This window comes from Passer montanus, unplaced genomic scaffold (assembly GCF_014805655.1).
Source record: "Passer montanus isolate IOZ18808 unplaced genomic scaffold, ASM1480565v1 scaffold195, whole genome shotgun sequence".
Classification (NCBI taxonomy): Eukaryota; Metazoa; Chordata; class Aves; order Passeriformes; family Passeridae; genus Passer; species Passer montanus.
The window spans coordinates 176,383-195,875 of record NW_024366536.1 but is presented as its reverse complement, the minus strand read 5'-3'; the positions used below and the strand labels follow the sequence as shown (position 1 = coordinate 195,875).

Genomic DNA, 19,493 nt, shown 5'->3' with positions numbered 1-19,493 from the left:
AATAAAGCTGATTTTAGACCTTTTAGCCCCGATGTTTGTTCCTTGTGTAGGTGCAAGGTTGTAGCTGCAGCCTCACAGCCCAATTCTGATGTCACCCGGAGCCACCCCGGGGGACCCCACCTGGTGTCACGGGGAGATGAGCACGGGGACTCACGGGGTCACTGGGGAGGCCTGCGGACAGGTGGACAGAGGTGAAAAGGGACCATGAGAGACACGGGCCCAGGGCTGGGGTGCCAGCCGCCGCTCACCCCTCGAGGGTCGGTGTCCCCACCCATGTCTGTGTCCTCACGGCAGTCCTTGTCGCCGTGGCGCAGCAGGACACGGGCCGCGCCGGCTCCGTCCCAGGCCCCGGTGACCGGGCCCCGCCATGTCCGGCGCCGTTTCCCCGTCGCCATGGCAACCGGGCGTCGCATCGGAAGTGGCGTAAGGGACAGGCCGGAAGTGGCTGCTGGGGCGGAAGCGGCGGCGCGATGGCGGCGGCGACAGCGGGGAGCGGCGCCGGGAGCGGCGCCGGGAGCGAGGCCGCAGGCAGCCCCGAGGCCACCGGCGGGAGCACCGGGGGCGGCGGGGGGCGGCGTCCCCACGGGCCGCTCCAGCGCTACTATGGCCCGGCCACTGCCGAGGCGGCCGAGGCGGCCCCGGACCCCACCGACATCAACGGGCCCCACTTCGACCCCGAGGTGTTCATGACCAAGGTGGGCACGGAGACCCCTCCCGCGGGCACCCCCGCCTCGGCCAGGGCTCCGAGGGGCCCCGGGAGGGGTCTCCGATGGGTGGGAGCGATCTCGATGGGAGGCCCCGACCCTGGCGGCGGAGGAGCGCAGGGTGCCCGGAACGCTCGGAGCCCCAGGATCCTGCGGGGATCCCTGAAAGGGCCTCTTCGAGCTCCTCATGGGTGTGATTCCGTGTGGGAATGGTACCGAGGTGCTGGGCAGCAGCTGGATCGGGGCGTTGGCACTGCGCGGGGACAGCCCGGGAGGGCAGGGGAGGCTCCTGGGGAGCGCTTCCATACCCGGGAGGAATCCGGGGGGGACAGTCAGGGCTCCTGCAGGCAATCTGAGGCTCTCCGACCGACTATGGAGGGCAGTTGGTCTCAAACAGGGGGCTCCAGAGGGGGCAGATGTGCATGCGTTGTCCCCTCAGGTGCGCAGCGAGTGTCCCCTGGGGCAGCTCCTGGCCCGCGAGGCCGCGCTGAGCCGGGAGATCCGCGCCCTGGACAGCGACATGCAGACCCTGCTCTACGAGAACTACAACAAGTTCATCTCCGCCACTGGTGAGCCGCTCCCTCTGGAGCCTGCTGGTGGCAGCACTGGGAAACGGGGATTTGGGAGGGTTCACCTGAAATCTGCTGGTGGCAGCACTGGGAAACGGGGATTTGGGGGAGTTCCCTCTGGCAGCACTGGGAAGCTGGCCTGGGGACTGCGGTGGTTCACTCTGCAGCGACAGCCACTGCAGTAACCAGCCTCCTTCGGGGGGTTGTGGCTGCGCTGTGTTAATTCTGGGCGGGCCGGGAGCGTCCCTTGGCACTTGTCCCGTGTCCCCCAGACACCATCCGGAAGATGAAGGTGGATTTCCGGCACATGGAGGCGGAGATGGACGACCTGGCGGCCAACATGGCGGCCATCAGCGCCTCGAGCGCCCGCGTCAGCGCCGCGCTGCAGGACCGGCACCGCCGCGGCGCCCAGCTGGCCGGTACGGAGCGGGGCCGCCGGGGTGGGGGGTTAGCGGGGTGAGCCGTGTGGGGCAGATCTGCGGCGTGGGTGTCCCCCGTGGGGGCAGATCCAGCAGCCGTGGTGTCCCTGCAGGGGTGCAGGCGCTGCTGCGGAAGCTGCAGGCGCTGGTGGAGGTGCCGGGGCGGCTGCGGCGCTGGGCGGGCACGGAGCCGGCCCGCGCCCTGCGCTGCCACGCCCGCGCCCGCGCCGTGCTGCGCCACTACCGCCACCTGCCCTCCTTCCGCGCCATCGAGGACGAGAGCCACGCCATCATGGCCGAGCTGGCCCAGCGCCTCCGCACACGCCTCCGGTGCGTTCACCCGGAGCCTGCCGACGGCAGCTGGGAAATGCGGGTTTGGGGGTGCTCACGGCAGAGCCTGCTATGGCTTATTCCCTGTTTCTGCCATGCCGCCGTTACCTCCGGGCTCTGCCGGCCACCAGGGAGGAGAAGCTGGACCCCAAGGAGCTCACCGAGTGCGTGGAGATGCTGCTGCAGCTGGAGGAGCCGGCCGAGGAGCTGAGCGAGGAGTTCCTGAGCCAGGCGGGCGCGCGCCTCGAGGCCGAGCTGGCGGCGCTGGAGGCCGAGCTGCCCGCGGCCGACCCCTCGGGCGCGGCCACCACGCCGCCGCCGCCTGCCTCCGACATCCTGGACTTCGTGGACCGCGGCAGCTCGGCCTTCGTGGGCACACTGTGCCAGCTGGCCGGCTCGTACCGCGCGCTGTTCGGCGGGGACGCGGGGCGCCTGGAGCCCTTCGCCGCCGCGCTGGCCGCCCGCTACTTCACGCTGCTGGAGCGGGACGCTGCTGCTGCGCTGGTGGCCCGGGCCGCCCGCGAGCGCGTCGACCGCTACCTGCGCGCCCTGCAGACCTTCTTCCTGGGCTGCCTGGGTGACGTGCGCCAGGCGCTGGCCGCCCCGCGGCCGCCCGGCAAAGAGGGGCCCGGCCTGCCCGACCTGCTGGCCACGCTGGCCGCCTCCGTGCTGGGCCAGCTCAAGGCCGTGCTGGCCTACGTGCAGCTCTTCACCGCCAGGGACGTCGCCTTCGCCAGCCTGCCCTACTTCAAGGTGGAGTGACACGGGGTGGGGCGCTTTGGGGGGACGGGCTGAGGGGGATAGGGGCATTTTTGGGGTCAGTGGAACAGTCTGGGTGGCACAGGGTAGGTTGGGTCACACAGGGTGGTTTGGAGCCCATACAGGGCAGTTTTGGGGTGTGACCCGCCCCCCCATTTGTGGCACAGGGGGAGTTCTGTGTGACAGCAGTGCGTGAGGGACTGGTGGTGGCCTTTGTGCGCTGGCTGTGCCGCACGGCCCGTGGCTTCGCTGATGGCCCAGCTGAGCGGGGAGCTCCCGCTGCCCCCCCGGCCCTGCTGCTGCTCCTCGCCCGTCTCTGCCTGGACTACGAGAACTCCACCATCAGCTACATCCTCACCCTCACTGATGAGCAGTTCCCGCCCCAGGTGAGCCTCTAAATGGCCCTAAGGGGATCCTGAGTGTCCCTGAGGGATTTTCAGGGGAGTTCTGCATGGCCTCAAGAGCCCCTGTAGCCCCAAGGACCTGTAAGACGGGCAGTGATGCTGCTTCAGGCAGAACATCCCACCTGTCCCCAATGTCCCTGTGCCCCCAGGACATCAGATGTAGAATGACAGGGAGGGGAGCCATCTCCACATGTCCCCATGCCCGTGGTATTCCCGGCGGTGCCGGTGCAGCAGAGGAGGCGCGGGGCTGACGCTGGCTGTGTGTGTCCCCAGGACTCGGGGCCGGCGGTGACGCCGGGGCCAGCGCTGTGCGCGGAGGCGCGGGCGGCGGCGCAGCGGCTGCTGGACCACTACGTGCAGGTGCAGGGCGCGGCCGTGGCGCAGATGCTGCGCAAGAGCGTCGAGACGCGCGACTGGCTGGGCACCGTCGAGCCGCGCAACGTGCGCGCCGTCATGAAGCGCGTGGTGGAGGACATCACCGCCATCGACGTCCAGGTGGGCTGACAGCGGGGCTGAGGGGCTGCCCAAGATCTGCGTGTGGCCCTTTGGGGGTCCCAGGAGGGGGTTGTGGGTGCTGAGTGTGTGGTGTCACCCACAGGTGGGGCAGCTCTTCGAGGAGGGGGTGAGGCGGGCGCAGAGCAGCGATTCCAGCCGGCGCGCCTTCTCCGTCTACAGCAGCTCGCGGGCACCCGGCCGCTATGCCCCCAGCTACACCCCCAGGTCAGCCCTGCCACCCCCGGGCTCCCTGTCACTCCTTGAGTATCCACTGCATCTTCCCTGTCACCCTCTTCATGATCCCAAACTGTCCCAGGCTGTCTTGACAGCCCTTAGCTGTCCTCATATCCCCAGACTGTCCTAATGGTGATCCCTGTTTGTCCCAACAATCCCTGTGTTCCTTACAACTGTCCCAGAATCCCCTGGTGATCCCCGTCATCCTTGTGTCCCTCAGTTGTCTTGTACCTCTGTGTCCAGGGACCATGCTCACATTCCCCTGCCTTTCTGTCCCCAAAAGCATCCCTGCATCCTCTGACCCTCTCCATGGCCCCTAACGGTCCCTGTGTCCCTGTTCCCACATTCCTGGCTCTGTCAAGTCCCTGACTATCCCTGTGTCCATGTCCTCAGTGCCCCCATGGACACTCACCTGCTCAGCAACATCCAGAAGCTTTTCTCTGAGCGCATTGACATCTTCAGCCCTGTTGAGTTCAACAAGGTGAGGTCATGGGGACACCACCATATCCCTAAACATCCCCAGAGTCCCAAAGTGGCCACTTTCCCACTGCCACATATCCCTGATGTCAGGGCTCAGGGGGTCCCTGGGAGCTGATGTCCAGGACAAGGGTCCCCTGCCCTAGGACTCTGAGGGGAGGAGTGGGATCACTGTGGGATCAGTGCAGCGACCAGGCCAAGGGTGTCCATGTGCCACATGTCCCTATGCTCAGGAGTTCAGCCAGGACAAGGGCCCCCACATCCCACGTGGACACCATCCCTGTGCCCGTATGCCACGTGTCCCCGCTGTCCCCTCACAGGTGTCGGTGCTGACGGGCATCATCAAGATCAGCCTGAAGACGCTGCTGGAGTGCGTGCGGCTGCGCACGCTGGGGCGCTTCGGGCTGCAGCAGGTGCAGGTGGACGGGCACTACCTGCAGCTCTACCTGTGGCGCTTCGCCTCCGACGAGCGCGTGGTGCAGGGGCTGCTGGACGAGGTGGCCGCCAGCGCCGCCCACCGCTGCCTCGACCCCGTCCCCATGGAGCACAGCGTGGTCGAGCTCATCTGCGAGCGTGGGTAGGGACAGGGACAGGGACGTGCCACACCTGGGGCCTGTTACATCTCTGGGGACAGACCTGGGCCCTGGGAGTCCCCGCACATACATGAGGGGGCTCTGTGTGTCCTTCCCAACATGAGGACACCTTGTCCCCATATGGGGTTACACCATGTTGTTCAAACACCTCCTTGCCCATTGCCTTCCCAGCCCAGTGACACAGTGTCATCCCCCCACCCTGGTGACATCCCCTCGTGCCTGGTGACAGCCCCGTTGTCACTAATAAATTATGTGTGAGTTGCACTGGGTGTTGTGTCCCTGTCTGTGCCTGGGGGGCGGGAGCTGGCCCTGCACACGGGGTTGACTGAGCAGTGACAGGGGCAGGGCACTGAGCGATGTCCCCAATGGACCCACAGCCACAAGGGCCCCAAACCTTAAAAGTCAGACTCCAAAAATCAGCCTTAAAAATCAAAAGCCTCCGTGGATGCTACAAAGTGCTGGGGAACCCGCAGGGACCAAGATCTTCCATAGGAGATCAGAAGTTCTCCCCAGACAGGACATTCTTGCCTCAAGGAATCAGCACAAAAGAAGCAGACTCCAAAACCTCAATTTCTGTAACAAAAAGCTGAGAGGAGCCCAGAGATGATTAAACTCACTTTATCCAACAGTGTTTGGCCAGCTCAGAAGCTTTTGTACAAGAAATCACGGTTGCACGGATACAGACCTGGGTGCACAGGACAGCCAATGGAACTCCATGGGTACAGACAGCAACAGCCAGACCTGGATCTACAGAGCAGCCCCAGCAGCACAGACACTCCAAGATACAGATCTGCACATACACAGCAGCCCCAGCATACAGACACCAGTATATTTAAATACAAAACCTTTTGTATTTAATTTAAAAACAAAATTTAATATTTTGTTTCTTTTGAAGAACATTTGCTGGCAAACAGTGCATTGGCTACAGACACACAGACAGGATCATGTCCCCTCACACAAAGCACAGTATCTACAGGGTTTTACAGGGCTGGGCTGGGTGCAGAAGGAATGACTAAACCACCACGGACTCCTGGAATGGGAAGGCTGAGCTGGAATTTTTGGTTCAATGAAATTGGGTTGGCCAGAGTCCGGTTAGCAGTGGCTCACTGAACAGGAAGTGCTAAACAGGCTGACACGACGAGCTGATGCTGAGCCACAGCCAAGGGTGAACAAGAGGGATTAAGGTTAAAAACATCCTCTCAAATCCCATTTGGCCTCACAGATGGAATTTCACCGAGAAACAAAAAAAAAAATCTGCTAAAACCCTTGCAGAGTTTCTCCTATCAAGGCCTAGAGCTGGCTCACACACTTGTGGGTCCTCGGGGACATGGTCACACCTTGGTCACATCTCTCCAAAGCTGGCAGAACGTCACTGAGACCCTCACGGTGTTCCTGCTCCAGCTGTGCCAATGTCAGCTGTGCCCAGCTGATGGACACCACCACACAGGTGGGGAACAGAGCGACAAATCCCTTTGGGATTGCAGGAGATGAAGAGCACACCTGGGAACAGCTTCCTGAGAAGAGCAGTGGTCCCTGGCTGTCACTGGCCTCGAGGGCAGCACAGACGTACAACTGAGGAATGGCAGGGCCTGCCAGGCCTGTGTGACAGAGAGGGGGGGGATCCCACAGCTTCAGGTGACACCCCTCACCCGCTGAAGGCCTGAGTCCATGCCAGCTCCAAGCTAAGGGTACGAGAGAGGCACTTCCCGGGGCAGCACCTCGTGGCTTGGCCTAACAGAAACCAGCCCCGCAAACCGAGGTGCAGGAACCCAGGAAAAGCTGCCGTTTATTCAATGCTAGAACCTAAATACTTAAAGTGAAGAGCGACTCCTTCCTCACCTGGAGACAGGAAGGCACACCTGCTGTACACCTGCGCTCACCTCAGGGCTTCTTGAGGCCGCAGGGCAGCCCCAGGGCTGGCTTGGCTGCCAGGGTGGGCGGGGAGTGCCACACGGCCGAGCTCGTGCGCTTGAAGTAGCGCGGTTTGTTCTTGTAGAAGATGTCCTCCAGCTTGGGGCTGGGGATGGCCCCGAACAGCGCGTCCACGTCAGGGGGGTTGTAGTACTGCCGGATCACAGCCTGGCTGAGCAGATTCCCTGCAGGAACAGATGAGGCTTGCGTTAATTTTGTTAATTGAGATTGCGGCGTGTCCCACTCTGCTCATCTCTCACCACTCCAAGGCAGCTCAGCAGTGTATTTGTCGTGACAAGATCCCCAAGTGGTGGAGGAGCCCCTGACTCCACATTCCACATAGAATCATGGAATGGCTTGCGTTGGAAGGGATTTTAAAACTCATCTAAGTTCCAACACCCTGCCATGGGCAAGGACACCTTCCACTAGACCAGGTTGCTCCAAGCCCCTGTCCAGTCTTGGACAGAGCAGTACTCATTTCATGCTGGAGTACTTTAAACTCCTCCAGGCAGAAGGAACTGGGCAAAACCCCACAGCAGCTCCTACAGTCTGCTGGGGGTTCTGGACACACACATTCCCCCCACACACATACCAGTGGCCCAGGCAGGGACGGGCTTGCGTGGCTGGCTCTCGTCATCTGTCGAGTCGTCGCTGTTCAGGTCCATCCCGTAGTCATTGGAGCTTGTCAAAGGCACTTTGAGTTCCTTCCTGCTCTGTGGAGTCATCTCATACGAGTTGCAGGCAGGGGAGTTCTATAAGGGAAATCCATTCCACAGGTGTTGGATGCAGCAGCACTATCAGGCTCCAAGCCACAGCAGGACCAGCTCATCCCCATCTCCTGCTCTGTCACCTCACAGCAAACCCTGAGTCTGGCAGGTCTCAAGTTTGGACCCGAGAGCTTGACCCAAGTTCCAAAGTTGTGATCCAATGATGGCTATGCATGGCCCTCTCCTGTTTAATTAGGCTGATTAATTTGCCATCTCTGGCATAAGCACACAGCAGTAGATTAATCTAACGGGTCTAATGGAACAGAGCTCCACTCCAGCCAAGCCAAGGTTAACTGGAGGTTTTATGTCACTGGAGTAGAGTCACATGCTCTAAACACTCTGCAATCCAACTTCTGGGCTTGATTAATGATATAAAACTGCTAATTGCTGTACAGAGAACCTGCCCACCAGCTCAGCCAAATAGAGCTCACGCTAATGCGAGCTGCATGGGCAGAAAGTGTAAGGGCAGGAGAAAACCTTCAACTGCAAATTTCAGGTTTTTTCAACTGGAAATTTTCAACAGAAATTCTATTTTCAATCAGGAAATGAGTCTCTGGAGAGTTGGACACAGTTGTTCTTCCCCACCAGAGACCCCCTTCATGCTTTGTGTCCAGTGACATTAACTCCCATCTGCTGGTCCTGCACTTTAAGGTTCCGAGCATTGCAAGGAGACAAGAGCCTCATGTTTGTTGTCAAGGTTCAGGACACGAACACAGGCCCTCAGGATTCTCCCGAGCCAAACCACCACCATTCCAAGGGCTCTGCTGCCGCCTTGTGCTGGTCCCAAATTTGACCCGAAATAAAACTTGCAGCACTTTCTGCCCCTGAGGTGCTTCTGGTATTTAAGAGGCGCTTAAGACAGCTCCAACAGCTCCTGTCTTACCCACAGCCAGGAACCCTGCCCAATCCCTCCTGCTTCCCTTCCCTCTGTCACTGAAATACGCACAGAGTCAACCCTAGATAATCAGGATTTAAAGAATTCCTGTGTTATAGAAAAGGCAGATAAAATAGAGGATGGAACTGCCGGAGGCAAGAGTGGGTCAGTGCTGGGACTAAACTCTGCTGTCATCCCTAAAGACCCATCCCCAGTTACCTCCTTGTTCTCCTGGAGTGGTGCCCGGGCATTGTCTTTGGCCTTTTGCTCCTCTGACAGTTTCTTCTGCTCTTCTTCCTGCCTCTTCTTCTCCGCCAGTATCTGCTGCTCCCTCTGCCAAGCGAAACCAAGGGATTGCCCTTAGGGATTACACTGCAAACCCAGCCAGCCATCTTTGTGGCAGGCACAATATTCAAGCACCTCATTAGAGCTGTTTCTGGTGCTCCTGAGGAGCGCTTGGGACATGGTGCAGCTTCCTCAGAAGGGCACAAACACACTGAGCACCATGCCAGAGCATCAGCTGCCTTCTCTGACAAAGCCAAGGACCCCCACCACAGAAAACTTGCTGCTGACTTTATCCTGGGGTCAGAAACCAGCTAGTGATCTTAGCCTCTTTCTAGACTAGTAAACAGTATTTTTTGAGGCCAAGTCTCCCCTTGGTACCGTAACTGTGCCACACAGGTCTGACCTCCTGCTCAGAAGTGCCCCAGCAGCTCTTCAGGGCTCCCCACAGCATCCCAGCTGAGCTGCTCCAACAGCAACAGCTGCTGAGGCCAGACTGTGTGGCTCTATCCCTTCCCAAAAATCAATCACTTACCTCCTTCTTCTCCATCTCCATCCGGAGCCGCTCCTTAGCAGCCGCTTCTTCCTTCTGCAGGCGGGCAGCCTTCTCCTGCTGCTCCCGGAGCCTGGGAACCACAGCACAGGCCCTCACTCCCAGCACCACACCAGGGCCCTCCCTGGCTCACAGCTCTTCAGGCACTCCCCACCACACTCCTGACATCCCCGAGCCCAGAGCTCCTCCTTGGCAGCTCAGCACCAGCAGCAGTCCAGAGCTGTGCTGCCAGGTCACTGCAGCTCCCTGCTGCTCCAGCCCTCCACTCCCGCCCTCTGCTCTGACTGCGTTTCAACCCCATCCCAGAATTTGGTACATAAATGGGGATTTTGCCTTACTTTTCAGCCTGGATGCGCTCCTGCTCCCTCTTCCTCTCCAGTTCTCTCTCTGCAGCCAGCTGTCTCTCCCGCTCCTGCTCTGCCTGCCTCTGCTCAGCGATCTTCCGGGCACGCTCCTGCTCCTCTTCCCTCTTCTTCTGCATCAGCTCCCTGCGCCGCCGCTCCTCCTCCTCCTGGGAGCCCAGGCAGGAGTTACTCACCTGACAGCAGCAGGCTCCAGGGGAAGCACCAGGAGCCTCTCACTTGACCCAAATCCCCATTGCTACACAGCAGGGAAGCATCCTGGGGGCAAATTCCCAGTGCCCAAGGCAGGTGGATCCCCTGTCCAGCTCTGCTGTGGGACAGAACAGGCCCACACACACACCTGCTGCAGAGCTCTTTGTCTCCTGGCCTCCTCCTCCTGTCTGCGCCGGGCCTCAGCTTCCTCCATCTTCCTGGCAGCCACTCTCTTCTTGATCTTCTCCTCTGCCAGCCTTTCTTCCCGCACCTGGAGCACACACAGACCCAGTCTTAGGTAGGACAGCACAGCAGGACCCCTCACAGGGCAAACTCTCCCTCCTTTTCCCTCAGCAACTGAGGGGGCCTGTGCTCTGTTTTAAAAAGGTCATATTTAGGGCAATGGCCTTGTATTGCATCCTCCCAGGAAGAGCTGACCCCATCCTGGGGTTTACACATCCACTTCCACAAAGACATTGCAATATAACCTCAGAGCCATGCAATCAGACAGGCAGCTGGGGGATAATTAAAGCAGACAAATGATGACTAGGCCCCTGCACAAATTGCCTGGAAGTCTGGGATCTGAGAAAGGCTCTGGAGGAAGGATGTTTGCTTTCCCCTGTCCAGCTATTACTCAGCTGGGAGAAGCAGCAAATAAAACCTTGGGGCCATTAGTCCACCTTTATCTACTGCAAGTCCTCCTATCTACCAGAGCACTAATAAAGCCCATTTAGATTCCTGATTATAGAAAAACAGGGGTTCAGCTACCATTTGCTGTAGCCAGAGAAAGGCTGTCCCTCAGGATCATGAAGGCTCTGGAAAGTTCTTTATTCAACTACTCAGCCTCTAGAATCCAAGCAACCTCCGTGCCCCTCTTTCCAGAGAACACATTTCTGTGGTGCCAACTTCCTCAGTGGCTACTGATTGCCCAAATAAGCTCTGCAGGGGCTGTACCTTCTCAGTCTTCTCATCAAACAGAGCAATCTTCTGCTCGATCCTCCTCTTCCTCTCCTTCTCCATCTCCTCCGCCCGCTCCCGGGCTTGCAGCACCTTGCGCAGGCGTTCCTCGCGCTTCCTGAGGACACAGCCCGGCTCACCACCATGTTCCAGCCAGGTGAGCTGCCCCCAGCTCAGCACAAGGCCAAAAACACACAGCAGGAAATTCAATGGACCAAATTCCACATTCCTTTAAGCACCAGCCATGTTTAAGCTCTGACAGAAAGTGAGGACTCAAGAGATAAAGCTGCACCAGTGGGCAGCAAGCACAGTCAATGCTTTGTATCAGCATTCCAGGGATACCCCAAGGACAAGCACTGCCTGTGTCCACAGGAGTTTCTGCTGTTTGCACAGTTCCTGCGAGATAAAACACCTGGGCACAGGAACCCACAGGTGGCCAAGAGCAGTGTGACCACATCTACTCACAGCTTGGCCTCTCCGAGCCGCCGTTTCTTCTCCTCCTCCACCTTTTGCCTTCTCAGCTGCTCAGCTTCTTGCTTTTTCCGCAGAGTCTCCAGCTTCTGCCTCTCCTTTTCCTGAGGGGAATTGAATATCGTTGTACCCACTGGCCAGAGCTCTTTCCCACCGCAGCTGCTTTGGGCAAGGCCCAGAGGTGACAGCGAGGAGCTGCAGGCAGGAATATGGGATGGTGACAGAGCTCAGGCAAACTGTGACCTGATCATGAATGGACATATGCAAGGAAAACACCGGTGTGAATCTCAGCGAGCAAGAGGAGAAGCTGGAGTGTTGAAAGAGGAGCATCAGCTCTGGAAGCCCAGGCAGCATCCTCAGGGACTGCAGGCAGCCAGCCCCGTGCTTCCTTTTGGTGCAAAGGAGCCACCAAGCAGCGCTAATGCCTGGCACAGCTCCCGCTTCCTGCGGCGAGCGCGGGACAGATGGTGCTCCAGGAAACACCTTGAGCTCCCACTGGCGCCTGCTCCTCCCACGAGGCTCGCTCTGGTGGTGAACCACGAGCACTCCGAGAGCTCCCAGCCTGCTCTGGCACGCAGCCACAATCAGGGGCTTTCTCCTCGTTCTCCTGACCCAGCCTAGGCATGCTGTCAGCCACCACTAGAACCACAGCAAATGGACTAGCATCAACCCACTCCGTGCCAAAGCAGGCCTGGTCTCAGCACAAACCCACAGATCAGCACGGGCATTATCCGTGGGAATCCCTTACACTGGGCTTCATGCTGTAAATGCTTGGTGCTGTCAGCATCCAAATTGGTTAATATAAAACTAACAATTATATCTTATTGCTCTGCTGCTATTTAGTTATGTTTAGCTCCCACATGGAAAAACTCCCGAGGGGGAGCTGCCTGCACTGGAATGAAACCTAAATCATTCCACGAACTGACAGCAGCAGAGGAAGCACTCTAGCCACAAGACTCTTTTCTCATCCTATTAACTCCTCTGTAGCACTGACACTAACATCAGCAGGGGCCCAGAGAGATTGAAGCTGGAATCTTTCACTGCTTCCCAGTGGCCTTCCCTGACCTGCTGGAGCACAGCCAACCTCTGAGCACAGCTCTAGGAAGCTCTGCCATTAGGCTGCTGGATGCAGAAATACCAATTCCTCTTTAGCCCTGTCAGCTCTCCTGCAGGGGGAAACCAGCCCCAGAGCTGCCTACCTTGCAGGTGAGTTGTTGGTTATCAGGAGTACGAGCAATTCCTGCTTGGCACAGCTTCCAGGGCGGCTCTGAGTGAATCCTGGAAGCTACACCCTTGTCTAGAAGCAGCTCTCAAACGGGAAACCAGCCCCAGAGCTGCCTACCTTGCAGGTGAGTTGCTGGGTATCAGGAGTATGAGCAATTCCTGCTTGGCACACAGCTTCCAGAGCAGCTCTGAGTGAATCCAGGAATCCTTGTCTAGAAGCAGCTCTCAAATCCCTCCCTCCCAAACTGCTCCTGGCTTGGAAAACCAGGGGCTTGGAAAGCTCCCTGGGGTAGTGCAGAAACACCTGCCTGCAGCCAGCCAAGGTGTGCTGCTGGTCCCAACAGGATCCATCAGGGATACTGATGCCTGCTCACTCTGGACACCAGCAGTTGTCTGACTGGCCCCACATCCAGGACAGCCTCATGTTTCCTCCTGCCTCAAGGGTTTGGAAAACCTTCAAAGTTTGGATTTAAGAGGTATTTGCTCAATTTCACTCATGAGAGAAGTCCTAGAAAGGAGACCTGGGATCAGGCCAGACCTTAGAAAAGGAGACCTGGATTCAGTTATCAATACAACTCAACATTCACAATCTATTCAATTTCTATTTCCCAGTTTTCATCTCTGACTGTTACTTGCCAATAGTTCAGGGGAATGATGAGAAATAAAGCTTGAAGTTCAAACTGGAATTCTTCGAGAAGCTGGCCAACCACGATTTTATTTATTTAAATGTAAACAGACCACTTCAAATCACTCAGTTTCAAATGGGTTGCAAAGCTCCTCTCATAGCTGCGCTTTAAGTTAGGCACTTAATGAAACCACCATGTACTGGCTTAGAGCAGAGGCTCCTCTTACCTTGGGATCAGCCTGGAGAGGGGTGTTGTACCTGATGAAGGATTTTATGACTCCATTCCTCCCCACAGAGCTCGGTGTCATGAGGAGCTGGTTCTTCTGCACGGTGTGCAGGAACGTTTTGAACGGGCGCACCACCTGTGGGAGCAAAGTGTGAGTGGGGGTGGGTAAAAAAAGGGTCCTGGTGCGGCATTCCAGGGTTATAAGGATCTCACCTTGCTGGCTGGGAGGACTGGGGATGGGGTCTTCTTCCTGAGAGGAGACAGCCCCCCCTCCTCTGCCTGCTGGTGGTCGTAGCGCTCATCCACGGCTCTCTTGTAGCTCGGCTTCCTCCTGTGAGACAGCACAGGCCATCACACCAGGCAAATCCTCCTCAAGCCTCCAAGCCAGGCATAAACTATCCTGGGCTTGAGAGAGATTCCAGTGTGGGCAGGCCCTGGCACAGGTTGCCCAGAGAAGCTGTGGCTGCCCCATGCCTGGAAGTGTCCATGGCCAGATTGGTCGGGGCTTGGAGCAACCTGGGATAGTTGAAAGTGTCCCTGACTAGGGCAGGGGGTGGCACTGGATGTGCTTTAGTGTCTCCTCCAACCCAAATCAGTCTGTGATTCCAAGATTGTGCATGAACAGTTAGCCAATAAATAAAATCCTAATGCAATAGAAAATAAAAATTAAATCATAGAATCATGGAGGCAGAGAATACTTATTTGCAGAAGTTTCACAGTCACAAACACTGAGGCCAGTGAACAACATCCCAGCACTGAACCTATTTGGAACAGGACCACAGCCTGCCTGAGACACTTCCAACCAAGACATACCTGGCACTCTGAGGTGGCTCCAGGGTCCCCCCATTCTTATTTAAATTGTTTTCTGAAAGAGAACAGTTCCCAGTGAGTTCTAGCAGGAAAAATCCCCCCAGCACAGGTCTGACAGCAGAGAAGGGATGTTGCAGCTCACTGAACAGCAAAACCACCTGCACGAGTGAGCACAGCAGGACCTGGCTCACATGGCACATTCCCACCTGGAATCTCCCGACAAAGCAAAGCTGCCCAAAGCTATCTGGGTTCTGCACAGCTTCAGCAACAGAGCTCACCTGGGCCTCCCACAACCCTCCAGCCTCATTATAACCATCTCCATGTGCTTGCCAGGATTGGAAATAACTCCAGCACAGAGTTTTCTCACTGCTAATTGTCTGAAACAAATCCCTGCTCATCAAACATTAATTAATCTTTCAAACTGAGCTCTCAAATTAACCAGTCAATCTTTCCAGCTTCCCAGCCAGCCTCCCAAAATGCTAACTTCCCAAAGTGCTGCCCCCAAACCCTCTGGAATTACCACTGCTGTTTGGCTCCTGGGGCTGCCCCTGTTTGCTGACTGTGTGGGAGTGAAGGGACATCCGAGGGTTTTGGAAATCCTGTGGGAAAAGCAAAGGGGTTTCAGGACAATCACCCATGGAAAGTGTTCCTGGTTCACATCACGGGGTGGTTCTGACAAGGGTACAGTCAGCAGCATTACCAGGGAATGCCAAACCACCTCCTGGCAAAGCCCTGGATGCTGCATCATCAGCAGAGGCAGGGGCATTAACACGAGTATCTGCGCTGCTTAAACTCAACCAGCTCATCAACTATTAAGGCCAGGAGCCTTCCAAGCTGTAAATCTGTGCTGCTGGAGCTCTGGCCAGAGCCAGCATGCCCATTTCCCTGAGCAGTGACGAGTGGGGAGCCTGGAGACAGCAGGCAAATGGCTCATTTCCATGATTTATCTGTTTGTGATGGGATGCCCATGGCTGCTCTGCCTCTGCACTTAGGCTCTGCTGGGATAATGGGTTGTGGTTCTGGAATTGCTCTCTCCTAGCAGCACCAGCATTACCTCCTGGTCAGCACTTCACAGTGCTGCACTGGGAAGAGAAGAAAAGGGATTGATGGAGAATTCATCCCCCCCAATTGCTTCTGCAGGGCCTAGAAAAACTGGCTTTTTTTGAGTTTCTGCACACCCATAACAGCTCTCCTTGTTTTCACAAGTGCTTCAGGCCACTGTTCTGCTCCATTAATTCAGGCTCTGCTCACTGAAATTTATTCTGGGCAAAACACTGACATGATCCCAGGATTACTTCCTCAGTGAGGATTGTGGAGGGTAAGGTTTTGACCTCAACAATATTCACAAATTTCCATGTGGGTCCAAACTAACAAGTGTTGAACTACATACAGAACTGACCAAAAGGTCGAAAGAAGCTTTACAAATACAGTGTGCAAACCATGACACCAGATGAACCAAACTTCCCTGAACTATAAGTTTTTTTATCTGTACAGATTGGGGACTGAATCTTCACACAATGATCTCTAGCAAGAGGTTAAGAAGGAAGAGCCAAGCAGGACTCAACCCTGAGGTCAGGCTCAGGGTGCTGTGCAACAATTTCAACAGATTTAGGAAAATGACAGAGGAAAGTCAGAGAATCTTGGCAAGCATCTGAGCCTGTAACATCCCTCTGACAGAACACCTGGACCCAAAGCCATGGGTCACACGTGCTCATTTCCCAAAAAAAACCCAAAACTTTGCTGGTTTTGGTTTTGCTGGTTCAGAAGTGTTGTGATTAAGACTTTCCCTGGTCTGAGTACCAGAACCACAGAGGCTCAGATGGGCTCATGCACCTCTCAGCCAGATGCTCTGTGTCCTCCTCACTCTCTGCTATGGGGACAGGTGACAAAGTCTGACAATCCACAGCCAGAGCTCCCAAATTTCCCAGTAAGGTGTAATTCCACACATTTTTCTCCCAAATCCACACAGGCACAAATGCTTTTAATCTCTGTCCAAGTCTTACCAGTTTGGAGGGGGTGGAGGGTCCAGGAGGAGGCCTAGAAAAACAAGAAAGACAAAAGGGGCTGTGCTTAGCAAAACTGTGGAAACTGGGAAGCCACTGGGATTTTACACCAAGAATGGCAGTGAAAAAGACCTGCAAGCAGGGTAGTGAGGATAAATAAATAAACAAACAAACAACTAAACAAATAAATAAATAACATTCTCACCCAGTTTTGACAACGGTTTCCTCATCCTCTGGCACACTTATGGAGCTGGAGGCTGTGGGAGAGGAGAAAACAGACCTGTAAGGAGCTGTAAGGTTGGGCTGCAGCCAAGGATCTGTTGGGACAAGGAGCTCCAGACACTGCAGAAGGGTTTGTCCTGCCCTGGGGCAGGGTGGGGCACAGCTGCACACCCTGGTGGCACTGCAGGAACATGGCCAGCAGTTCCAGTGCAGGAAAGCAGTTTTCAATTATGGATGAGTTCAGGGTGATATTCCACGAGCTGGCATTGATGATCCTTGGGCTTATCTGCAGGGACCTGACTGGACATCAAGAGCAGCTACAGCCAGTCTTATTTACAGGGGGAATGCTGCTTCCCAAGCCAGCATTCCAGCTGGCTCTGCTGCCAGAGCTCGGGAGCTCTGTCACAGCCAGACCCTGCCATGAATAACCACAGAACCAAACAATCAGAGACTGGTTGGGGTAGGAAGGGACCTTAAAGCTCACCCAGTCCCATCCCCTGCCTTGAACAGGGACACCTTGCACTAGCCCAGGTTCCTCCAAGCCCTGTCCAACCTGGCCTTGGACACTTCCAGGGGTGGGGCAGCCACAGCTTCTCCATCAACACATGCCAGGACCTCATCTCCCTCAAACAGAGGAATTCCTTCTATACATCCCATCTAAATTTCCCCTATTTCAGTTTGAACCTGTTTCCCCTTATTATATCACTCCAGTTCCTGATGAAGAGTCTCTCTCTAGACTGTTTAATAATTCCAGCAGTTTAGATCAGACTGTCCTAGCCTAAATCTGTCTCTGCCACCAACTGTAAAATTGTGGGAGACTTTTAATCTACAAAGCCCAGCCTCAAAATTCCCTTCTCAAACAAACTCTAGACCCAGCAGCCAGATCCTGCTAAGGAGAAGGGAACTGGTGGGAATTTCACTTGCAGGAAACAGGCAGGGCTTTAGGAGAATCCATCACCCCTTTTGGCTCCCCAAATCCTTCTCAGCTTTGCTAGCTGTCCCCCACAGAAATGGGAAGACCAGCAGAGCTGAGGAGCTGTCTGCCCCATCTCTGGAAGCATCCAAGGCCAGGTCGGATGGGGCTTGGAGTGACCTGGGTAATCTTTAAGGTCTTTCTAACCCAAACCATCCTGGCATTCCAGGATTAACCACTTCTCACAGCAAATCAGCAATTATTAAAGCTACATTGGAATGGAGACACTGAGGCTGATCTCCCAGGTGATTTACAAGGCTGAATTCTGGGTTTCTATGCTCACAGGGGCCTCCAGAAAGCCAGGGAGGACTTCCATGAGGAACTGCATCCTGCCTAGCCCAGGAAGCTCAGCTACCACCCCACACTGAAGACCCAGAAAGCAGAATCCCCCCCGTGACACCCGAACTCACCATCCACAGAGCTGCAGGACACGGATCTCTTCCGAGTCGCCCTCTTCTTGCCCGCTGCCCTGGCGGTGGATGCCCGGATCATGCTCTCCCTCTTGCTGGCCAGGGAGTACTTCTCTGCCAGGGAGGTTCTGCGCCTCAGGGAGGTTTTCCCCATCAGGCTCCGGCGCACGGAGCGGCGGCTGAGCCTGGAGCTGGTCGGAGTCCCCGGGCTGCTGCTCAGGGGCTGCAAGGGCTCCTGAGCCCCGCTGTGTTCCCGTGGGGAGCCATCCCCCTCCTTCAGTCCAGCCCCTGGGCTCAGGATGATGGTGACATTGGCTGCCCTCGCTGTGTGTGGCTCGGGCACGGCCTCGGGAGTACAGGGCACCGCCAGCTCGGGGGCTGTGGGCACCAGGGGCGATTTGGGAGCACCGTGTTCCTTGGGAAAGCCGTTCCCTGAGCTCGTGGGGAGCAGCTCTGCCGGCTTTGCTCCGCTCCTCCGGAGAGGCCCTGCAGCACCAACGTGGTCAGCTTGCACCCAGGGGTCCTTCCCTGCTGCCTGCAGGGCAGTAGTGGTCTCAGGAACCACCCTGGAGCTTGTGGCAGAGGCTGCAGCCCGGGATCGTGTCACCCGCTGCGGCGGAGACTCTTCCTTGGCCTCGGCCCTGCTCAGTTCCAGGTTCTCTTTGCTCTTGAGTCGCTGAGAAGACCGCACAGAAGGTCTGCTGCTGCCGTTCCTCCTCCTGGAGAGGCTGGTCACAGAACAGTGGGTGAGATGGGAAACAGGAGCTGGGAGCAGCCCCGAGTCCCTCCGTGCACACACAGGCATGGAGCCAGAACGCCCGGGATGGGCCCAGGAGACAGAGCTGCACAGGGCAGCTAATGCAGACAGCAATCAGGGGATGCAACGGCTTTGAGCAGAAAGGCAATAGACAGACACGGGGACATAGAACCGGGCAACAATAAAAGCACTTCTCGTGAGAATTAAAACCCAGTGTTCTTCGCCCAAGAGTGCCCCAGACACAGGGGCAGACCAGACCTTTAACACCAGCGGGATGAAGGAAGGGGAACTCCCCCTGGACAAAGCAGGGCATCCCCAGGACATGCTCCGTGGAGGGCATTGTTTCCCTGAACCCTTGGCAGCAGGTCTGTTCAGCCTCGCACGGGCTCCCTCCCTTCTCCAGGCCCCGAGGACACCCCCGCGCCCCCCGATCCCCGCTCCCGCCGCCCCTCACCGCTTCCTGCCGGACTCCTGCTCTTCCTGTAAGGCCGACAGCCGCTTCCTCCGCTGCCGTTTCTTCTGCGACGGCGTCTTGGGCATCAGCTCGAGCTCCTCGCTGTAGTTGCTAGAGAGGAAGGGGAGATCAAGGCAGGGCCAGCGCGAAGGGCGGCCGGTAGGGGCCGGGGCCTGGCGGGGAGCGGGCTGCGCGTACCTGACAAACATCTTGACGGCCTCCTCATAGATCTCATCCAGCCACACCATGTCGGTCTCGTCCACCTGCCGCAGGAACTGGGCCAGGCGCCGGTCGCCCTCTGCGGGCAGCTCCATGGTGCGCGCCGCGGCCGCCGCAGGCCCCATCGCCGCCGCGGCCGCCTTCGCCGCCATCGCTCCAGCGCCAACGGCCGCGCGCGCGCGGCACGCCGTTCAAACGCGGCCCCGCCCCCCCGCCG

General features: G+C 57.2%; 2 protein-coding genes across 2 annotated transcripts; one reads left to right on the top strand and one right to left on the bottom strand.

Annotated features, from left to right (window-relative positions):
- The first annotated feature begins 441 nt into the window (after positions 1-441).
- On the top strand, positions 442-5,248 carry VPS51 (VPS51 subunit of GARP complex). Its single transcript, XM_039706669.1, has 10 exons — positions 442-695; positions 1,144-1,273; positions 1,546-1,692; positions 1,806-2,022; positions 2,154-2,775; positions 2,949-3,167; positions 3,459-3,680; positions 3,784-3,905; positions 4,308-4,395; positions 4,712-5,248. The coding sequence occupies exons 1-10, from the start codon at positions 471-473 to the stop codon at positions 4,970-4,972; spliced, it is 2,253 nt and encodes a 750-aa protein (XP_039562603.1). The 5' UTR covers positions 442-470; the 3' UTR covers positions 4,973-5,248.
- A 348-nt stretch (positions 5,249-5,596) lies between these two features.
- Positions 5,597-19,458, bottom strand: LOC120501033 (inner centromere protein). The gene is made up of 17 exons (XM_039706673.1): positions 19,256-19,458; positions 19,058-19,168; positions 17,847-18,574; positions 16,447-16,498; positions 16,242-16,275; positions 14,759-14,837; positions 14,242-14,293; positions 13,642-13,759; positions 13,430-13,564; positions 11,348-11,457; positions 10,880-11,000; positions 10,074-10,196; positions 9,710-9,882; positions 9,354-9,444; positions 8,756-8,869; positions 7,488-7,647; positions 5,597-7,080 (listed from the first exon to the last, which is right to left on the bottom strand). Exons 1-17 carry the CDS (start codon positions 19,426-19,428, stop codon positions 6,866-6,868), a joined length of 2,589 nt encoding a protein of 862 aa, XP_039562607.1. The 5' UTR covers positions 19,429-19,458; the 3' UTR covers positions 5,597-6,865.
- Between the last annotated feature and the right edge of the window lie 35 nt (positions 19,459-19,493).